Source organism: Perognathus longimembris, chromosome 9, assembly GCF_023159225.1.
Source record: "Perognathus longimembris pacificus isolate PPM17 chromosome 9, ASM2315922v1, whole genome shotgun sequence".
NCBI lineage: Eukaryota > Metazoa > Chordata > Mammalia > Rodentia > Heteromyidae > Perognathus > Perognathus longimembris.
The window spans coordinates 14,070,240-14,093,212 of NC_063169.1; the positions used below are offsets into that span (position 1 = coordinate 14,070,240).

Genomic DNA, 22,973 nt, shown 5'->3' on the forward strand with positions numbered 1-22,973 from the left:
CTGGGTTTCCAGCAAGTACTAGGATCACCAAACCAATTTCCTATCCTCAGCGGCTTGTGTTTAAAAGTATCATGTAGGGAGGTGCTGTTTCCATACCAGCTCCTCTGACTGATTTTGTTTCATAAACACCAGAAGTCCCATTGTTTTTGGAAATTAATGACTCATTTACTTATTATTTCTTTGTTTCTTAAGTGTGGGAGAGTAGCATTAAATCCAGCAAGTAGAATTTTAATCAGTAGTTAAATGAGCTGGGATTCTTGGTGTACAGTCATTATTTTGTGTTGTGCATAATTTCTGGATAATCAAAGTTGACAAAGCAAAACTGAAGTCACTACTGACCACTTTTGACCTGTGATGGCTATCCACGTGGGTGTCTGTGGATGTGTTAGGTTGGTAGGTAGCAGAAGCTCAGGAACCTGTTCAAGAGACCCCTAGCTAGTGGTTGACTATAGGCAAGTCATTGGGGTTTTCTGTCAACCAGGGTCGAAGGCCCCAGAAGAAGTTCACCATTTTCTTTGACTTCTACTCCTAAGCCACCTGGGATGGGTTGGAGAAAGTCTGTTGTTTCCACAGTTAGGTATTTTACCTTTTCTTTCACTTACAGAATGCTTCAGATTCTTGTATGGTATCTGCTTGGGTTCGTGTTATAGAAGGGAGGTGGCGCTCTTATATGGTGCTTGTCATGCCAGGCTGGCTTCCCATGGCTGAGAGTAGAGACCCCCTCTTATTCCAGTGTCAATCAGCTTTAGGGGCTTGGTTGCTCTGGCATCTTGTGAGTCTTGTGAGCTAACCTCAGGCTTCCTCCCTATCTAGGTATCATTTATCACTGTGACCTCACCAAAGAGGAACTGGAGCCCCGAGTGTTCCGCGAGGTGACTGTGAAGGGAATCGATGCATCGGATTACCAGACAATCCAGGTATGGAGAAACTGATTGCATTCCTGTGGGAGTTAGAAAATGCCACTTTCATCTACTAACCGTTCACCCTCCACCTTGTGGGGAACCGCCGAGGAAATCCACGGTGATACCACAAATATTTTTGGAGCCTCTGTTGTTTCCGGGCAGTGAGCCAAGCTTGGCTCTGGACTCAGCTGTGAGCCACCTCTGCCCTCTCAGCTCATGGGCTCTGCTCCCTCGGCTTCTGTTCTCCACAGGAGGCCAGAGTTCTTTGTCTCCTGTTGCAGTAGCTGTTAGAGCAGCACAGGTGTTACTGTCTGCTTGCTGGAAAATGGGTAGTGTTCAAGCTCAGGTCTCTCTGAGATTTGCTGTGTGGGAAGCATTTGGTCCCATGCTGTGATTCATTCGTTTTAAGGAAGCTAGATGTTGCTGCCTCGCCTTGGCAGCTACTCAGTAACGTATGTGAACAGATGAATGAGCCAATGAATGGTCATTTCTCCACAAGCTCAGGCTCCGTGTCCCAGTCCATCATCTTTTAGGCTCCCCAAGGGTACTAGCATCTGAATCCCCAGTTGATTGGTGACAATGAATAATGAAGACTCTGTTGCTGTGCTGTGAGAGCTCACCAGTAGGACACCGGGCAGTTAACAAGCACTTCAACCTAGGGGCCTGGCCACAGGCCATAGATGAGGAGTCACACATGGTTTGTGAAGAAAGATTGGGACAGATGTTGGATTCAAGCATCTGGAAGGATCCTAAAGTGGTTTCCTTGAAACCTGAGCATTTTGAATGTGGCTAGAAATAGCCTAAGCCTCTCCAGTGAGCCCAATCTAGAGCATAAATACAGCTCTGTTTACCAAAAAAAAAAAAAGGTAGAAGACTGAGTTTGGCCCAGAGCTGCAGTGTCCCGGCCTGTTTGGTGTCAGGAATCGTTTTTTGGCCAGCTGCCCTGGTGTCTCAGTGCACAATGGCTGTGCTGTATATTGACATGAATCCTGCCTAATTTGCCATCTGACCGAGCTGCAACAGATGGCATGACCCGCAAGGCCTAAAGTATGTCACCATTCTGGCTTGTGTAGAAAAAGTTGGCTGAATCCTCACTTGTGTACTTAAAGTCCGGAACACTGGGCTTTTGTGAAGAGGCACTATTAGGATTGGCCTAAAATCTGGCCTGTGCTCTTAGGCCCTGGGAATCCACACAACCCTCCTGTCACAACTTTTCATCTGTAAAATGGGGCTCTTATCTAGTGGTCAGGATTCCTTTAGGACTATTTTGAATATATATATGTGGTCTGGCAGGTTGAATGAAATCTGTTTTGTTCAGTGGAAATAAATATAACACCCTTGCAGTTCTCTTACCTCGTTTGTCTGACTTCTTGCTAGTTTGTTTTCTGTATCCACTTGGCTGAGTTCTTGTTAGCTTGACTGGGTAGGTGAGCTATTGTCTGGATTTCCTGTGGGGACCTATAGTGTTCTGTTAACCAGGGGTCATTAATTCACTTAGGCTTTATTAATCTGTTCACCTTGAGGGTATCACTCTTTGCTGCTTTTCCTTTCCTCCACGTTTGTAAAATGGGTCCCTGTCGTCCATCACATTGGGTCTCCTTGTGGTCTGTTTTTAGTATCTGCCTCGGTCCCCCCGAGAGGGCAGACGGCCCTGTGCCTGCTGGTAATGCCACGGCCTCTCAGGCAGCCCCTACCTGGATTGGGCGGGTTGCCCAGAAGGTCTCAGATCTTCTCATGTCTATTGTGGAGCTTCTCCACCTTCCTGCAGTTGGTGCCCAGTGACACAGGGGAAGAAAGGCCCATGACAGCACCTGGGTGTCAGGAGGTAGTCTCCTACAGGGCCATACCCTCCTCCTTCTCAGTGTGGAGGGTGGGTGCTGCTTCTCTTGTCAGGCTGTGTGGCTTTCTCCTGCTCTGATAATGATAGTGTTTAAAGATGGCAAACTCGTTGCCGCCTCTTAATGTGGCGACGTCATTTATAAATGCGGCACAGCAGGTGTCTGTGTGGACTGGAGATCTGCTGTGGGTCATGGTGTGCCCTTGAGCTTCAGTGTGGCTGAGCGGAACTGTGTGCTGCCATCTTGATGGGATTCTTTGTGCTGTGTCCATCAGGGGACCCGCCATTGGCACACAAAGGCTCTGCCGAGGGGTTTGCACGTGGATGGAAAACGTAGGCAACCTAGCAGTGTGTGGTAAAACCCACAGCAATTTGGAAAAAGATGCTGGATTTTGTTTTTTCCTCCTGTAATCTGGACTTTGCATTTATCTCCTTTGTGAATGTTAAAAGACCCAGAAGGGGGCTGGGAATGTGGCTTAGTGGTAGAGTGCTCGCTCGCCTTGCATGCATGAAGCCCTGGTGTTCCATTCCTCAGCACCACATAAACAGAAAAGACCACATAAACAGAAAGTGGTGCTGTAGCTCAAGAGGTAGAGTGCTAGCTAGCCTTGAGCAAAAAGAAGCCAGGGACAGTGCTCAGGCCCTGAGTCCAAGCCCCAGGACTGGCAAAAAAAAAAAAAAAAGACCCAGAAGAAGCCTTGTTGGCCATTGTGTACAGGGCTCTGGAACAGTGTTTTCATGATTAAGATTCCTGATAGGTTTTTTTTCTTTTAAGTTAGTGATGTACAGAAGGGTTATATTTACATAAGTGAGGTAATGCGTACATTTCTTTTTGAACAGTGTTATCCTTTCCCTCAATTTCTCCCACTCCCCCCCCCCCCGCCAGCCTCTCTTCCACCCCGAGTTGTGAAGTTTATTTCCAGCATAGTGTCTAGTGAGTATCATTGTTGAATTGGTTCAGCCTTTGTCCCATGGTTTTCCCACACACTTCATTCACACACGGCCTCTGCCTTTCTACAAGATGGTTAGATTTACCGGGCTAGATTTACCTTCCCTGGTGCGGGGATGCTAAGCTTACTCCCTTATCAGTGCTCCCCTTTCCACCCTCTCCCCTGGGCACCTGACCGGCAGGTGGCCAAGGTGGAGCGAGGGACACAGCTAGCCTAAGGTGCACGTGGCCGAACGAGATCCCCTTTTCCTCCCTCCTTACCCACCAAGGAAGCCAGGCGCAGACAGATCTCGGAGACGCTTCAGAGAGCAATCCGGTTTATTCGGGAGGGGCTCACAGTGATATAGTAGTGATGACGAGGATTGAGCATGAGCTGGCGATGGGCTGGCGAGCTTGTCCATCAGAGAGCAGCTCCCAAGGACCTCCCTCATGGGCTAACGTCACTTCCCATAGTACTGCCCTGTGTGCTGGCTGGCACAAGGTAGGGGATGGTCTCAAAGCTACCCCTTCTGGTTCCGGACCCAGAAGGAGATAGGTGTGGCTCACTTCCACACTGCCCCAGGGCTGGGGGAAGGGCGGAGTTTCGGGAGCACTCTCCTCGCCCTTTCCCCCTTAAGGCCAAGATGAATCCCCAACAAGATGGAGTCTACCGAGTAGCAATGTGGAGAGAAGCATCTCGCCTCTGGGCTCTGCATGAGGGGCTTCGCTGTGTCCTTAGCACTGGGCATCATCACAGCCCAGTGGAACAGAGGTCTGGCTTCGGCGGCTGGTTGTTCAGTCATCTGACAGACTGGCTTTCCTCCTACTAAAACGAAAGATAAAATCCATAGAGCTGAAAAGGACAGTTAGCCGAATAGACCATGTAGGTACTTGGTTCACAACAGTTTCTGTGTTTTCTAAAGGACAAAATGAATTGGTAGAATCCAGCACCCATACTCATGGAGGAAAGCAGTTTAAATTCTAGAAGGACAATAGTGAGAATTATACGTACTTAATACAGACTTTAGTGCCTTTGTTCCTCTTACACTCTGCAGGGATTTTCCTTTTCTGAAGATCCCCTGGTTTGGGCACAAGTGAAACATGAAGACGACTTGGAAAGTGGTTTGCCTTCCAGCTAAGCGGAAGAAAGTTAGATGATGCTCTGGGCACCAGGCGATGGCTTCTACCCCCTGCCCCACCTTAAATTAGATTTGGGTTTTGTTGTTGTTAAACTTGGTGATAACTGATTTTGATTGCTAACCTACAGACTTTGCTATCCAGAGAGCAGGTTCTGTGAACATTAATTTGTATTTTAATGTTCCATGCCCAGGGAACACTGACTCATCCTCGTGCTTGATGAGTTGACCTTTGAACTAGTGATGTTGAGTGGGGGTTGGGGGTTTTTGTTGATTTTTTTTTTTTTTTTTTTGCATTTTAAAGACAGAGTCCCATTCTGTATCTGAGACTAGGGTCTCCCATTCTTCTGCCCCATCTCTTGAGTTAGGATTACAGGAGTGTGCCACCTCACTCAGTTAGAATAATCTTTTCCTATAGTATTGGGTTCATGTAATTGGGTATTGATCAGAAATCTTCAGAGCACACTAGTGAAAAGTGAATGGGGAACATCGTTAGCAAAAACTTATTAAATGCCTACATATGATCAGGAAATTGCCAGGAATGGAATCAGTTGTGCCAACAAGGTATTATGTAAGCATTTATATTATTTATTATGTTTCCTAGTGGCATATTCTTGCATAAACAGATACCTGCCTATGCCATGTAAGAGTGCTGGATAGAGGATCCAGTGTTATATTCAGAATGCATGTTTGTGTTCTTGTCCTCTTCTTTGTGGATTAGCAGTGTTAAAAGTGATTTGACTCACTATAGAGGCAAGTAGTTCACACCTATAATCCTAGCTATTTATGAGGCTAAGACCTGGAGGATTGCAATCAGAAGCCAGCCTTGGCAGAAGTCTGCAAGACTCTGTCCCCAAAATTAACCAGCAAATGCTGGACTGGAAGCATGGTTTAAACAGTAGAGCAGCCGGCAAGCAAGCAGAAAGCCCTGAGTTCAAATCCCATTACCATTCATAAGTCTTTGTTTTCTTATTACTTTAGTAAAGTCCTAGTTCTGTAGTTGCTGTGGTCTCCCCGCTACTATGTATACTTTCTCTTCGCAGTTTGAAACCATCTTTTTGCAGCAGCCTGAGAATGTATATGTGAACCATGTAGGTAACTCACGCGGCTGCCTGGAGAAGTGTGAGCCCTGCTCACTTATGAAATCAGCATACAACAGAACTGGGAGACGCTCCCTGGCTCCACAGGCCCGCATCCCCCTCTGCCTCCCCCTGGGTTGAGCTCCTATGAGACTGTGAACTTTGCCCTGAGGATATGGTCCTGTTTCCATTATGAATGGCAGGCACATGGTGGTGGGACCAGGACGCTGGCTGAACCATGCTTGGGAGCTTAGAACATGGAGAACGGGCAGGGAAAGCAAGCCCCACCATTGACTATCCTGGAGGAGATACCAGGAAAGCAAGCCCCACCATTGGCTGTCCTGGCCCATGTGCCAGGAAAGCAAGCCCCACCATTGGCTGTCCTAGCGCATGTGGGATGTGGCACATGGCACACTAACTAGTCCAGCACTTTGGAGACTTACTTGGCTTTGCCTCAGTAGTATGGAAGCTGAAGTCTGGAAGACTGTGGTTTGAAGCCATCCCAGGCAGAAAAGTCTTAGCAGACTCCCATCTAGTAAATAACCAACAAAAAGCCAGGATAAGGTGTGGCCGAAGTGGTGCCGAGCAAACAAGTTGAGGCATGAGTCCAAGTTCACACACACACACACACACACACACAGTACATCCCTATAATCACAGGATGCAGAAGCTGAAGCACTAGGACTGCGAGTCTGACACCAATTTGGGCTAACTTCATTAGACCTAGTATCCAAAAGAAGAAGAAAAGGAGAAGGAGGAGGAGGAAGAAGGAAAAGGAAGGAAGAATCTCCATCTCTGTTTGTCAGTGTGGGTTCAACTGTAAGCAAGGAAAAAATAAAATTAAGACACCTGTGGATCGAAGAAGAGGGTCTCCTCTCCTCTCATATAAAAAAAGGGCAGGGGCTCCATCTCAGGCCGTGTCCACAGGAGCAAGGAATTTCCAGGGCCTTTCTGCTGTGCCACCCAGGCATCCCGCTGCAGCTTTACCTCATGATTCTAAATGGCTGAGGTTGGGGCCCTGTTCCATCCACTTCTCATCCCACAGGGAGGTGACAACATGTTAGGTGGCTTCTGAGGCTATTTGCTACAAGGTGGCATGTGACATCTTTTACACGGCATTGTGAGAACTTACTAAGATCTAGATTTTAATCTCAGGGAAAGTATGGTCCTGCTTAGAACAGAAATAGGACCCTGTTATCCAAGAAGGGAGGGCTGTTTTCCACACCAGGTGAACAGGTATGCTGTAGGATTCTTGGTGTAGGCTCTGAGACTCAACTATCCACTGCCACCTGGTGGCCAGGTACTTAAATCTCAGGATCAGAGCTGGGAGCTAGTAGCTCACTCCTGTAGTCCTAGCTACACAGGAGACTCAGATCCAAGGGTCATGGTTCAAAGCCACTCTAGGCAGAAGATTCTTATCTCCAATTAAGCATCAAAAAGTGGGAAATAGAGCTGTGTCTCAAGTGGTAGACACTGGCCTTGACACAAAAACCTCAAGGACAGTACCCATGCCCTAAGTTCAAGTCTCGGCACTGGCACCAAAAAAAGAAAAAAAAAAGAATTTTCAGGCATCGTAATTGTTGATAGCAGAAAACATCCACAACAAACACAGAAGCACCTTAAAAGCAGATGCTTGTGAGCCTGGGATTGTTTGTTTGTTTGTTTGTTTTGGTGACAGTCTTGGGGCTTGAACTCGGCCACCACGTGACATCTTGAAACCCCATCTAAAAGTTAGTATTGGGAGACAAAATAAAACCTAAGTACATATGTTCCCACTATTGTCATCTACGTCCTACTGCTGGTGCTCAAGTGAGAAAAACACTCACAGACGTATTCTGGAAAGTCGCCTGAGATCACTGCTCCATACCCCGCAGAGACGGTGAGCCGCAGCTTCTGGACAGGGCTTCTCCTCTGCTTGGCAGAGGAAGTCCCATCCCAGCGTCTCTTCAGACCCTCTGCCCTCTAAGTGGGTGATGTTAGACAAAGAATCAATATGATCTAGGGACAGCCAGGAACAGGATTCTTGGCAGATTTTTAGATTCCCCCTCCCCCCCCTCCCGCTGCCAAAGAATCAATACGATCTAGGGACAGCCAGGAACAGAATTCTTAGCAGACTTTTAGATTTTTCCCTTCCCGCCCCCCATCCCCCCCACTGCCGGGGCAGGCTTGGCAAGAGAAACCAGGCCATAATCCCCACCTTCTGCATTCCTGTCAGTGCCGTTCCTGATTACCACGGGGATGGTTCAGGTGATCGGGTGTAGACTGCTTTTGGCTTCCTGCGCTACTTTGTCTTTTAGGGCAAAAGGAGAGAAGAGATAATAGGAGCTTAGTGTGTTCTCCTTCCTGCTCCACAGTTTCTTCCCTCCCCTCCCCTCTTCTCCACTCCACCTGGAGTTACATTGTTGGTGGATGGATGATGGGGTGAGTAAAAATAGAGCCAGAACTAGGGATATTCCATTATCTCCCTGGAGGAACAACTATTGCTGGCACAACTGCCCTTGGACTGTGAAGAAGGGAGGGAAAATTTTCCATTTATAATCTTGTGATTGAGAGTCACTAAACCCCGGCCTGGGAAGAGAACTCACACGTTGTTGTACAGCCTTTTCAATGCATGAAACTCAAATAGGACAATTGAGCATTTTCATCCAACCCTGCCCGGCGCTGCTTCCTCCTCCCTGGGAAGCTCTGGGCTCACCCAAAGCCAAGCTACATGACCATCATTCTCCAATCTCATCTCTTCCTCTTCTCTCCTCCCCTTCCTGCATGCTTTCTCTTGAGACCTCTTTCCTTGTCTCCCTTTTGCTCTACATTGCCTCACCTCTGCAGAGAGAAACTTAGGTGAGCTTCCCTGAGCAGTGCCAGCTTCTCTAGAGAGTGTAGCCCACAACTGTAGTTTGGGGGACAGGGGGGTCTTCCCATAGAAACAGGTGTAAGCCATTATGGCTTTGTTAAGACTCTTGAAAAAGTTGTATCATCTACCTTGGTTAATGTCTCAAGAGAGAGAACCTTAAGTCATCTACTTGGGCTGAATGGATAACTAGAGCCTGTGTTAATTCTGAAGTGTTGAAGATCTCCTCCTCACTTCTGCTCAGTTAGGGCCCAGAGGGCGTCCTGGGTCTTCCCTCTGCCATGTGGATCTCTGTACATGTGGGTATTGCAGCTGTGAGGTAAGATTTCTCTGCTCGCAGGAGAGATCTAGGTTAGCATTATAAGCGGGGGCGGGGGGGGGAGATTTCATCAGACTGTATTATTTCAATTCAGGGAAAGGAAATAATCGCTGGGCGAGAGAGCAGATACCAAGTAAAGAAGCCCTTGTAGTAGGTATGCTTTTGGTTAAATATTCAGTTTAGGGATAGGAAAATTCAAATATAAGCATTGGCATTGGCAATTTCTGTTTCTTGGATTAGATTTCCTGTGTGATTGGTTGGTTGGTTTTTCCATTAGGATTGGCTGGGTCATTTTACTTACCAAGTTACTCCAGAATTGCATGGATTTAAATCAAACACAGGGCCTTGAGTATCCCAGGCAAGTGCTGTGTCATTGAGTTAATATCCCCAGGCCCACAGCAGAGATGTTTATCACGTTCCTGCATCCTGTTTGTCAGACATCAACATGAGCCCTATACCCTTCACTCTAGACCTGCCTGTGACACACACATGCACACACACACACACACACACACACTCTCTCTCTCTCTCTCTCTCTCTCTCTCTCTCTCTCTCTCTCTCTCTCTCTCTCTCTCTCTCTCTCTCTCTTTCATATCCCTGCTAGCTCTTAGTCCTTTTGACTTGAGGTAACACCTCCCATTCTGGCCATTGGTTGTCTAACACCAGCTAGACTGATTTTTATCCAGTGCTCTCCATCATTAGAAGAAGCTGAAAGTGATCTACTAGACTCCTTCCTTGGGGTGACATTGCCTTGTATAAACATGTTGCCCCCCCCCCCCCATTATTGAGTGTCTGCAGTCCTGTTTCACTGGTGAATGAGTGATCTCATTGTTGATAGTTTTACACTGAGGTTGTCATGTTGCAGGCAGTGCAGCCATTCTGAGATCATGGGTAAGAAGGAAGTGACTATTTACTATTGACTCATCAGATAAGGGGCACCCTGATACATAATATGTCCTTTATGATTACTGACTAGCTTTAATAATGCCCACAAAGGCCCCCTACAGTCTAAGCCCAGCCTCTCCCCATCATCCAGTAGAGGCTCACTGGCCTCTGTGTTTTGCTTTCACACACATGCCCTTCTACACCTCCCACCTCTGTGTGGAATAATGCCCATTCCTCCTGGCCCCTCCACCTTATTTCATTGCATGCCTGAGAAGTTTCTGTCTCTAGCCTTGTAATGTAGCCGCCTTTCCCCATCTCTTCTACCCTGTATCTGCTTTGATTGTCCCTTCATTGCTTTGCTCTTATTGCAACTGATGTTATGTTTTCTTTTATTTATGTATTTGTCTGTCTTCCCATTAGAATGCAGTTTTGTTCACTGCTCTTATCCCTGGGGCACAGAGCAAACACATATAAACAGTGAATGATAAAGAGGTCTTGATGGGTAGACACAGAAATAAAATCTTGTTGTTGACAAAGACTTATAAAAATGGAGCGTTTCCTCTCTGTACTGTAATATTTCTATTGTACCCTCTCTTCTCCGGGGGTAATTGCTTTTGTCCACTCAAAACACGTACTACCGGAAGATAAATGTTTACTACTAATTTTCCTTCTGTGGAATTTTTTTGTGTGTGATCCAGTCTTTAAGAATTATTTTGGGCAAGGGATGGATGCATGGCTCAAGTGGTAGAGCACCTGCTTAGCAAGAACGAAGCCCTGGGGTTAAACTGCAGTGTGGCAGTACGAATGGTAGTACATGTCTGTAATTCTAGCCATTTGGAAAGCTGGAGGTCAGGGGCTAGTTCACCTGAAAATAAACTAAAGCATATAAAGTGCTAGAGGATGAGGTTAAGTATCCTAGCAAAACACCAAGGCCCAGAGTTCCAACTCCAGTACCATACACACACACCACATACAAATATACTATTTTGGTCATAGTTTATGACTAAAGCAAGAAATAATACTCTTTCTTTTAGAGAATCAAACCAAGTTTTTATTTTAACTCTATTCATTATTTGTTTTTCCTATCAAATGTCTTTCCTTGAGTAGTCTAAGTGAAGTTCCTCTTGAAGAGCCAGCCAAAGGATATTTTTAAGACAGTAAGAGTTACGCTGAATAACTCTGATTTAAGCAAAATAGAACCATCAAGGGAGATATCCCTTTCAACTGAGTATGTGTTTGTGAATGACTGGGTGACAGGATTGCTTAAAATAATTGCTTCACACACATTTTTTCAAGCAAGATCCTTGTTACCTGGCTGAGTTGGTCATGAAGAATATAGTTTACTAGAGAAAATGGGAATGTAATCAAATGTTTCCAGCAATTTTACAGGGGTAAGAGGCTCTAGGTTATAGTTAAGAGTTTCTGGGGTAGCCCAGAGGAGGACGAGAATTTCAGATGCTCTGAAAGGAGGCTTTCTAGGAAGGAGCTGGGGAAGGACCAGGGTTGGGGAGGGGTTAGACTGCAGGCAAGTGTAGGAACATATTGCATCGCAAGTCAACAGGAAAGCCAGGCCAGAACCCGTGGCAGGAGAGCTGCCTGAAAGGGTGACAGGTTAGAACCTCCAGGCCCACACTGCCCCTCCACAGGTGACGAGAAGCTGGCACTCACAGAAGTAGGATCCCCAGCCAGAGAGCTGCGGAGGCTGACAGAGGCTTCGATGGTCAGTGAACCCACAGGCAGGACTGCAAACTGAAAAAGAGGGAAACAGAGACGCAGGTCTCAAGAGAATACGAACACTTCCAGTACCAAGAAAAGGAAAAGAAGCCAGGAAAGGTTGCATTGTGGAAGCCAGGGAGAGGGGGCCCAAGGAGGATGGCGTGGCACTGCAGAGAAGTCAGCCGGATAGGAGCCCGTCTGTGATAGGATTCCCTCTGAGCATTTTAACAGGAATGAAGCTGGAGAGGACCCTCAGGTAGCAGTGGAGGGAAGAGGCTCAGTGGAGCAGTGAACCTAAAATGCGCCAAGTGGGGGGATTGGTATTCCTTGTGCTGGCTTTGTAGGTAGGTGTTTCCACACACGCCCCTGACTGAGTTTTCCACATCCGTCAGACGGTTCGTGTCCTCCCATCCCAGTCGCCATCGATCATCAGTGCAGAACGTAGTGTTCTATTTGAGCTCTTCCATGAGCATGGTTCGAGTCTTCATCTCCAGCTTTCATTTTTCTTGGTTACTCCTAAGAAGGAAAAGGAGTATCTGTGATTAAAAGTATATTTTCTCTGTTTAGAAACATTTCAAGGCAATAGACCTAGACCTTTTCGTCATGAGAGGTGCTCAAGGTAAAACTGGATTCACTGATAAGCTTCCTGCGCTGTTTGTTTGTGGGTTTTTTTTTTTAACCGCACAAATACAAAACAGTATTTACTAAGCTGAGTTTAGGCTATAAATCAAACCGAAATTGTTTCTTGTTATCTTCACTGCAGGATTTCTGCACTTGGTGATTTTTGCCTTCATCCTTCATTCCCCCTTCCCATTTTTTTTCCTGCTCTTGCCTCCTCCCTGCTGAGTTATTTCCCAGCAGCTGTTTGGGATGGTACTCCAGACCCTCTGTTACTTTTTCTAATGGCCTGCCTTGCCAGCCAGATGTTGTGCACATCTGGCCTCAGAATTCCCAGTGGGGAAGTGAAGGGCATGGTGGTATTCCTGGGCTTCCTAACGATTATCCCTGAAATCACTTGAAACCAGCCAGGATGGGTTTCTTTAAGCTTCTTTCTCACCTAGAGGGTTTGTTTTGATGGTTTGTGTCTATATTGTTTGAGAGCCTCAGACCGGAGGATTAGAAGCAGCTTAGTCTTATCCAATTGAAGTCCACATAAATGTCTCTGTCCCCAAGAATTTTACAAGCATATTCGCACAGTATCGAAATGCCCAAGACCCAGAGCACACAATGACTTGATCATTTACAAGCCATATGACCTGGTGGGTTACCTTTCTGTGTTGGGCCCCAGCTAAAAATTAAACCTTAGCAAAAAAATGCACCTTATGTGAGTTTAAATGATGGGCTGTTTCTAAAGTCCTTTTCAGTAGTTTGCTCATTCAATTTTGGCAATAAAACGTTATTTTGTAGCCAGTTACCTGTGACTCACACTTGTCATTTTAGCTACTTAGGAGGCTAAGACCTGGAGGATTGTGATTTGAAGCCAGCCCAGGGAGAAAAGTCCAAGTGACTTGGTCTGCAATTAACCAGCAAAATGATGGAATGGAGGTGTGGTTCCAGTGGTCCAACACTAACCATTCGCAAGTAAATCAAGAGTACAAGTCCCTGAGTTCAAGCCCCAGTACCAGAACATACGCATACACTCTCAAAAAGTTGTATGTGCATTCGCTTTTCACAGTGTTCTCCTGCAGGGTAATTTGCCACTGAATGTGCAAACAATCGAAAAGTAATTGCACCCTACTGCTGGTTTTGGACATAACTGAGAACCACAGTTGGCTTTCTACAGTCCTGTGTAATCTCACCATGCCAGCATGAACTGCTTGATGGCATAACCCTCCGTACTCGCTCCTCACTAACAGCTTACCTTTCTTCAGTAGTCTAATAGTCCACCCCTTTAGGCAGTGAATAATGACAAGACAAAAACTTAGCTAAGCTACACAGCTTTCTTCTATTAATAAACATTCTGGCCAGAGTTTGTCTTTTCTATGCTTTGGTTTTATTTTTCTACTGCAGTTAAGTAAGTGGTTCAAATGTAGTTAGGGGCTAATGAGGATTTACAGTGGATTTCAAGTATCTCTGCCTTTTTTTTTTTTTTTAATTTAGCAGGTGCAAGCTCTTGCTGTAAATTACCATAGCTAAACAATTCAAGAGCCATAAAGCTCTCCTGCCCTGGCTTTGCTAAATTAATAGAGGATAAGGCTACACATACAGAAAATGTCAGAGCTTAAATAATTTTTATTAGTAAGAAGTTGAAAATTTGTGACCTTAAAAAGTATATATAATCTCTTAAAGGCTTCAGCCAGCGTTAATTTTGATTTTATTACTTTTCAGCTTAGAAGCATTTCAGGACCAGACTCTAGGCTGCTCCATTTGTAAAGGTGTTTAGTGAAATGCCATTTAAAAACGTTGTTTCTCCTGTTTTCTAATTGAAAGATAAGGGTCCCAATTTGAGCGTTTATTTATTCATTCATCTGACATATGGTTGTTAAGTGCATACCGTCTTGTGGGTAGCAGGCTAGAGACCAGAGGCAGAGGCAGGACATACAGCCCAGGAAGAGAGACACAGCAGGAGGGAGGGAGAGCGCGCAGGCTCCAGGAGGGCCCTGGAGATGTGCTGATTCCCTTGTGCCTTCTGCAACCAGAAGATCTGGCTTCAAATCTGACCCCATCATTTACAAGATGAATGACTAGTGCTAGTTACTTCTCTGTGTCAGAATGACCTACCATGGAGTTAATACAGAATAAGATGAAAGACTACTTCCAAGTCCTTACCCTAGTGCTTAGTGCAGGTAAGCACTTCAGAAGTATTGCAAACAAAGTAGGGTAACCATCATGCATTTTTGACTAAAGAAAGAACTGAGCAAGAAAGCCCTATTGTGGATAATATAGAAAGTAATAAGCAGGGACTTTAATGTTTATTTAAGCCTATGGGAACTTTAGTTGATAACTAGCTTGTAGAAGAATGTTAGTATCAGTAGGCTTATGTCTCCAGGCCCTTGGCTAACCAATCTCAGTTTCTGTATTTTGGGTTATTTTCACATGTTCAAATAAGGAATAACTCTAACAGGCTCCCAAATGAATTGAATGACCTTTAAAAAAAAAAGTTTCATTCTCATTGTTAGAAATCCTCAAGTGAAGCATGATGAAGCTGCCTGAGATGTAGCTTGGGACAGCAGGGCGTTCCTCTGTAATATCTGGAGGGGGTCAAACAAGTGAACGGCTAAGAGCTGATGGCTTTGTTTTTTCACTCATGATTTACTCTGGAAAAGAGTAGGTGATTGGGATTATGGGGTTGTGATCTAGAGGGGTGGACTGGAAGTTTCCCTAGAAAAGGTGGGTAAAGTTAGGAGGGATTCACCACCTGTGAAAGGCTTTGTAAAGAATGGGAGGTGTTAACATTTCGGGCTGATCAGAAGCCAAAGACTGGAAGCACCTGGCCATTAGAAGACAAGGCCACCAGGCCAAGAGACAAGAATGGTTTGTGCCTTAGAAATTGAAGCAAGCTGGCCAACGGTGGGGAGGGGGGCGGAGGAAGGTTAGGAAGAGAGCATTTGATAGGCCATTCTACTTCACTTACTCATCTAACAAATATTGATCTATTGCAGACAGTTCAAAGCTTATAGTATAGTCCTCAGTGTTTGATTTACCATAGTGTCTCCATGCACATATGAAAACGAAACAGAACAAAACTTGCATTCCATGAGTAGTCTAGATCCCATTGCAGTGAGCCATCTCTGGGGCCACTGGAGCCTGAACATCTGGTTCTATGTGGTAAGGGTCCCTTCACTTTAATAATGTATTTACATTGAGTCCAAAGAGATTCTAGAGGAACTGAAGTTGATGCTGTTGTATACCTGTCAAATGCATGGACTTGCCCAGCTTTCTGCCTGTAAACTTCAGACAGTCCATCCAAGTGTGTGTGTGTGTGTGTGTGTGTGTGTGTGTGTGTGTGTGTGTGAGAGAGAGAGAGAGAGAGAGAGAGAGAGAGAGAGAAAGAGAGAGAGAGAGAGACCAATAAAGGAACTTGGGCTGGCATTCTACCACTTCACTTATTTACCTCCACTTCTGACTTTTTGATGGTTAATTGGAGATAAGAGTCTCACAGACTCCTTGCCCCAGGCTGGCTTTGACCTGTGATCCCCCGACCTTAGCCTCCTGAGTAGCTGGGTTTGCAGGCTTGAGCCACCAGGGCCGGGCTGAGAGCTTTCTATTTCATGTCTTGCTCTACATTTAACCTGGTGAAATGAAATTATTGTTCCCCAAAACATTCGGCTGAATCTTGGGGAGCTCATGGGTTTCTGCAGAAACTGGTGGTATCGCACCCAGCATACTGTTGGGTGCCCACAAATTAATAGAGCTTTCAAATAGACTGGCTTTTCTTTTATTGAGATGCCCCACAGGAGTCCTTAAATCCCCACAGTTGCAAAAACTGTCCAGCCATTCTTTGAAAATCTAAAGTAGTCCAGAATAGATTTTCCCTTTATAGTTTCTGTCCAAAGGTGACTCTTAAACTCCTCCTCACTCCCCCAAAGTTAAATGCCTGGAAAATAGACAGGATTACAACCTTGTAGTGCCGCCCAGTATTTTTAACCTCAGCGCTGCACAGAAATGTGCAAGACCGCCCCGTCCGTCCTAGGAAGTTCTTCATGGACTTGCTTTGCAAGGCATTTGAGGCCCCAAGGTCGCCCTCTGCTCAGTTCTTTGTGTGATAAAATGTCTTGTTCCCTCACTGCCTTGACTGTGGAATCTTGGGCGTTCTGCTCCTTGTCAGATTTATTGGCTGCACTTAGCCCAGGCCACACAAGTGGCCCCTGTCAACTCTGATAAAAGGAGAAGCTCGGCACCCTTTTATGAACATTCTCCTTTAAACCTGTCAGGCTCTAAAATTAGGCAGGAGTTGCTGTCGCCAGGCATTCTTCTCTGAAGAGCTTGCCCTCTGCACTTCCCCTCCGTCTTTCATGGAGAAGCTTGCCCCATTGTTGGTGATAATGGGAATGCCCACATTGCCTCTGAGGGCATCCATTGTGTGTCATTGAAGATTGCATCTGGAAATGTAAATGGTTGCACAGATGGAAGGGTCTTAAGACAAATTGGTTTTATGAGTACATGTATTCGTTTCAAGGAACATACTATTTCAGGGGAGAGAGTTGGTCTGTCCATAACCAGTGTCTCTTGCTTACAGGAAATGTAACGTTCCTGTCATTTGTTAAGTTTACTTGCTCCTCTTTTTCCTTTAAGGATGTTTTTATTTCGTTGGTTTGAAACCAGATGTATGTGTGAAGATAGCTAGACATACATTCAGCGACTACCATCTTGTGCTGAAATTTGCCACCAGAGGGTCAATTGCTTCCACACTTGACAATAGAAGCGGGTTGTTTCTGAAAAGCTTTGTGTAAGTGTAAGCTTTCCTTGAGTGGTTTGTTCATCAAAAGGATTCAGCTCAAGGATCTGTTAAATGGTCATTCGTTGGAACATGGCTTTGCATATGCAAAGCTAGAAGTCAGTTCAAATGATTATCATCTTAGTTGCTTTCCATTTCTGTTACTGAGGTAACGCCAGTTTAATCAGCTCATAGTTGTGGTCCTTGGGAAGTCTATGGCACTGGTGTCTGGTGAGGCTTTCTTGTTTCACCTTGACATGACAAATGCCATAACAGGACAGGACAGGACAGGACAGGGCAAGCCTGTGTCAGCTCAGCTTCCTTCTGAAACCACTAGTTCCCTCATAATGGCCCCACTCTGAGGATCTAATACCATGTGCCAAGCCAGACCTTGCCTCCAAAGACCATCAAACATGAATTTGAGGGATTAAGTTTTATGATTTGGGGCATGGAAGAGCGCATTTAAATTACGACAACTAAGGGAATTGGAATTGCTTTATTATTCTCTCAAGCATTTTAGGTTTGATTTGTAAAGTGAATTGCATCCATTAAGTCTTTTAGAAATAATATTGGAAATTTACATGGAAAGGCATGGCAAGATACAGTGGGGTCTTTATTGTATTAATAGTAATCTGTTTCCCACATGGCAACACTGGCTATGTGAATGGCTCATTTTTCCAAGCAGGCTCATAAGATAATCACCCTCCCCGTGTCTGAAATCCAGCTTTTGAAATGCTTAAATGAGTCTTCTTTTTAAGTACCTAATGGACACAGAAAAGCAAATAGGACATAGCACCTCTAGCAGAATGATGTTTGTCCCTGGATTCCCTAGAGACTGGTAGTCATTGTCTTGAAGGGAAAAGAATGAATATATTAAAACCCATGCTAAATCTGTAATATTTTGTATAGCTGCCTCCAGGAAAGATAGTTACAAGGAAATAACGAAATAATTATTTTATGATATAGTAGGAAAAAAGAAAATCGGGATTGGGGACATGGAGACTTGATGATGATTTGCTATACCATAATGAGCAGTCCCTTATCTTCCTGGATCTTATTTTGTCCTTTGTAAAATGAGAGGCCGGTTGGCTTGAATGAGTCCTGGCCTTACCACCTCTCCTTCTATCTAGAACTTTAAAAAAGAAAAAAATCTCAGCTCTGAGGTTATTTTCTTTTCTTAGGACTGAGAATGAACTTGCCAGCAGCTTTGTTTCCCAGGTGGCTCAGTCTGGTGACTGTCCAGCAAATACCCTTCTGTGACCTCTACCAAGAGACAGCATGGTGACAGCATGGTCCTCACTGGAGCTAGGGTTCTTGCAGTCTGGTGCTTAATGGTCTCGGGTATGAATGTGGAATACCCTGTTACACTGTGAGTTTTGAAAATGAAGAACAACTTAAGATTCTAAAAGTTTTGTTCATTGTGTTTTTTGAAGGAGAATTTTCAAGTTCAGAAAGCTCAACAGTGTGTCAATGACACAGTTTAGCAGTAGACTTCTAGACCTTTTTCCAGCTTCATCATGTGGACCACATATCATGGGCCCAAGATGTCACCTGAGCAATTCAGATCTCCTATCTGTCATCGCCCTTGGTCCTGGCGTCTTCCACCTGCTTAGCCAGAGCCCCTGAGCCTTGTGTGTTATGTGAAGGTGACAGCCGTGGGTGAGCTAGATCAAGGTGAACTGGCTCCCACATTAGCCCTTTCCAGTGTAGCTGGATGTAGCAAGGCCATGTGACAAAGCAAGCAAAGTCTTGGCTGTCTCTCCTGGCCAGTGCCAGAATTCTGGACCAGCTTCCTTACAATAATAGAGGCTAGACCCGTCTTCTTCTCCTGCCTCTCGGGATGCCCACAGTATTGAATGTTGGAGAGAAAAATGAAATGAAAAGCAAGTCTTAAAATTTATACTTTTAACTTTGATCAGTCTTTGGCTGGTTCTCTCATGTGAACTCGCTGTGCTTTTGAATCATTGGCCCGTGTGTGTGTTTTATTCGGGGTGTTCTTGATAAAAGCTTCCTACCCATTATGGATTTTCTGGTGGTGCTTACAGCACCCTCACAGGTTGTGCGTTGAATTGGATCTGTCACGTTACCTACTACTGTTTGTTCTGCCCATGACAGGAAGAAACAGGGCTTGTCAACCTCAGAAGCCATTAGCCCAGGATGACAGATTGTTCCTGTTACTCAAGTGGTCACCTGTTAGACTCACATGAGCACTTTGTTTTCCTGTCCATTAAGGTTCCCATAAAAGCTTTAGCATCCCATCACAGGGCTGTGCTCATCGTGGATGCTCAAGAAGCAATAGGTACAGAGGACAGAGAAATGTTGGGGGTGAAAGAGATAGCACTTACCCATCACACTGTTTGTTGTACACTGAAATGTCACATTAGACTCTGCAAATGTATTATATACATTTAAAAATTATAACTATTGGCAGCTCTCTTATGGATTACAAGTATGAGAAGTCTTTCTGCCTTTTGAACCTGAGTATTGTCATAGAAATAAACTGTCAACACATGGAAAATTAACACATGGATGTTAGACAACTATCTGCTCATAAAGCACAAATGGCTTCCATATTATAAATTACATGAATGGCATGATTTTTTGTGCACCAGTAAAGACATTTCAGGTAGCCACTTTAAGCTGAGTCTCTAGACCCGGATAGTTTGCTACATGAAGGTAGGGTGGGAAGGAATAGCCCAATATTAGCCTGATTCTATTTAAATTTAAATAACCTGTTTGTGACTGTATAGAATTATGGAAACATCCAGAAGGATATTACTTTCATCAACCCTTGAGAAAGCAGCGATGGTCAGAACAGAGGGATAAAAAAGGTAGGAAGGTAGTAGGGGATGGAAATTAATCTCAAGGGACAGATAAGGTAAAACAAAAGATTGTGTATAGAGAGGAGACATTTGAGTATCTTTAAATTCAAAGAAACAGGTAAAATACAAAAAAAAAAGTAAGTAGTAATGGGAAGTGTGGCAGAGGTAAGAAAGAGAATCAGGTCAGGGTGAGCCTTCTTTCTGGGTGGTAGAGGTTGGGAGATGTTTTGAGAACTCATAGCAGATAAGGAGAAGGGCACGGAAATGGTGATGGGAGTGGATATAGGAGACACTGGAAACAGCTAGTCTGGGATTCATGGGAGTGGTGAAGGTGGGGACGGAGGATACTTAAGAATGCACAGGAAGACCCCTGAGTCCCAGAGCCTAGGTGACTTCCGGTAGTGGTTTGAGAGGGGGAAGTTGAAGTGTCATGAAGGAAGCCATGAATGACAAAGCTCCCTGAGGCAGGAAGAGGGTCTCAGAAGCCATCCTCGGGGGCGAAGGGCTGGCTTGTGGCTGCAGCTGGCTGGGTGCGAGCTATACCACAGCACTGAGCAAGGACGTGGGCAGCTTGGGGAACTCATTCTTGCACAGATAACTTACAGAGGTTGTATCAAGTGAGATGGTTTCTTGTTTGCTCCTTTGGTTTTGTTGCCTGTGGTTAAGGTACCCCCAAAACTTTCCCAAGGCATGAGGTGAAAGCTCCGTATTGCAGCCTATCTGCCCCATCATATCACATTGGCTTCTCTGTGTCTGCATGTCCTTGTCCCCACCCCAAAGTTACTGTTAGTGGCTGTCAGGTAACTTTAAATAAAACTTTCTTCTTGGAAATTTTGAACTCTTCAGTGCATTCTCCGTGATTTCTCTATTCTAAGCCTGTCTCCTCAAAGTGTATAATATAAAAAGCACGTATTTCTGTTTGTAAGTTTCAAAAATGTACCAGACATGTAGACATTTCTCCCTATCCTGTGTCGTCCACCTCTGACATCAGGTTACCTGCCGCTTTTCCTACCCCCACCCCACCCCCCACTCATTTCCGAGGACTTCAGAGCAACTTCTGCAGCAGAACAGCTTACAGGGAAAAGCCTCAGCTATGCTGCCCCTCCTGGTATAGGAAGGCGTAAAGACATTTGTGCCCGTCCTTGGAACATGGGAGGTCAGAGAGATGTTTCAGAACCAAGCTGGAAGTTTGCCCATGTCCTTTGGGATAAAGACCCCTAAAGAAAAAGCTGTTTACTTTCTTGCTTTCTGGAAGAAGCCATTATCAGCTTTGTGTGGCTTATCATTCATTCTATAGCTTATCACTTAAATGGCTTTTAATGTTCCCTTCCTTATCCTTTTCTTCTTAATCCTTTACCCCAAAAGTAATGAATATGGGAATGTTGGCTGAACTTGCCAGAGGTGGCCCAGATGCGGAAAGGTTTGGTGAGTCTTCACTACCAGTACTGCAGGAAATGTCTTTGTTTAACCAGGAATAATAGCATTTCTGTGTTGTTCTTGACATCAACTCTCTGAGCTGACATCAGCTCTCTGAGCTAATCTGTTTTGTTGTTTCTAACACTTGGTTTAATAGTTGAACATAGAAAAATGAAGATGTATGGAGTGCCTTAAACCTTCAGAGAGGAAGTTGAATGTGAGATTTGTTTTTAAGACAAGAGGTCTCCCTAGGTCGAGTTGCTGGGCAACATAGCAGTATTGGACAGTAGTATTACCAGAGCTCAGAGGGATGAGATGGGGCAGGGAATTAGATGCCTATTCTCTTTCATTAGGAGAGGCTAACGTTGTCACTACATTCTGGACTTGGAGGCTGGGTAGAGCTAGACCACTTGCTGAAGGGCACCTAGCTAAATAGTTGTGCACTAAGACCCATGCTTTAAACCCATGCTCTTCTCTGCCCCATTCCATTCCATAAGGCAGAAAGATGCCTTACCATCAGATAGCTCTTTAAGGATACCAGGTGTCCTTTATGCTAATATATATATTGAAAACTGAATATGTGTCTTTTTCCTGTTAGATATATCATTACTTTGTAAATACTTGCATGCTTCTAAAGATTTTACTTTCTTTTGTTCTAGATTTTCTATCCTAGCAAGGATGGTACCAAGATTCCAATGTTTATTGTGCATAAAAAGGGCATAAAATTGGATGGCTCTCATCCTGCTTTCTTATATGGCTACGGCGGCTTCAACATATCTATCACACCTAACTACAGGTAAGTGTGGACACTCTGGGAACTTGCCCTGTCTTGGATATTGTGTACAGTTGTGAAAAGTAACCAAAGACTACTAAATGCACAAACACCATGCTTTTCTAATATACATGGCTGTTATGTCTTGCTTGGTGTTTTCATAAAGGGGCAGGATTATTGGAAAGTACCTGAATATTCTTAATATTCTTTTTAGAGCTAGATGTTGAGGTCATAGCTTCTTGACTCTGAAAGATTAGAAGCAGCTAAGGTCTTAGGAGCTTCCTTTCTTTTTTACCTATCTTATCCCCCCCCACACACACACACACTGCAATGATTCTCCTCAGCATTCTATGTAGTGCAAATGGTTTTTAGTTAATCATTTCCCACCAGCATAGAGGCTTGTAGATGACCTTAACATTCAGCCATAAATACATTTTCTGAATATGACTTCATCTATTTTAAACTGTAACATGCTTATTGATTCTGTGATTATTTCCCAGATACGTTACATTCAGGGAGGAAAATAATTTCTCAGAGTTGCAAACATAATATTTAATATCCCATTCCTAGCATGAAATGGAATTTACCTTGAGCATCTTTAAACAAAGCAAGGAACCTTCCTATCAGCAGCCCCAGCTTTATTTAAGCCAACTTCCAAATAATACCTCATAATTAAAACCAACTCACAGATTCACCCGGCATCTTTTCTGTTCAGGAAAAGATTGTTGAACTGATGACTACCAGGACATAGAACAGATCCAACCAGCTGTCCCAGACAGCTACAAGAGTTGTCCCAAAGCTAACTACAAGAAAGCCATTACTCTGTTTTGAACAAGCAATCACAGCAGCAGCTCATTGTTTTAGGTTTAATCAAGTATAAAGTCAGTTTGTGCCCTCAAGTGGTTTTTAACCAATTTCACTCCACTGAACATCTGG

At 44.6% G+C, this 22,973-nt stretch overlaps 1 protein-coding gene across 1 annotated transcript in view; it reads left to right on the plus strand.

Annotated features, from left to right (window-relative positions):
* Positions 1 to 22,973, plus strand: part of LOC125357095 (prolyl endopeptidase) — a 95,605-nt gene that overhangs the window by 63,018 nt on the left and 9,614 nt on the right. The window contains exons 10-11 of the mRNA XM_048353756.1: positions 814 to 917; positions 21,925 to 22,061. Of these exons, the coding sequence (XP_048209713.1) occupies positions 814 to 917; positions 21,925 to 22,061 (241 nt within the window). The remainder of the gene's footprint in view (positions 1 to 813; positions 918 to 21,924; positions 22,062 to 22,973) is intronic.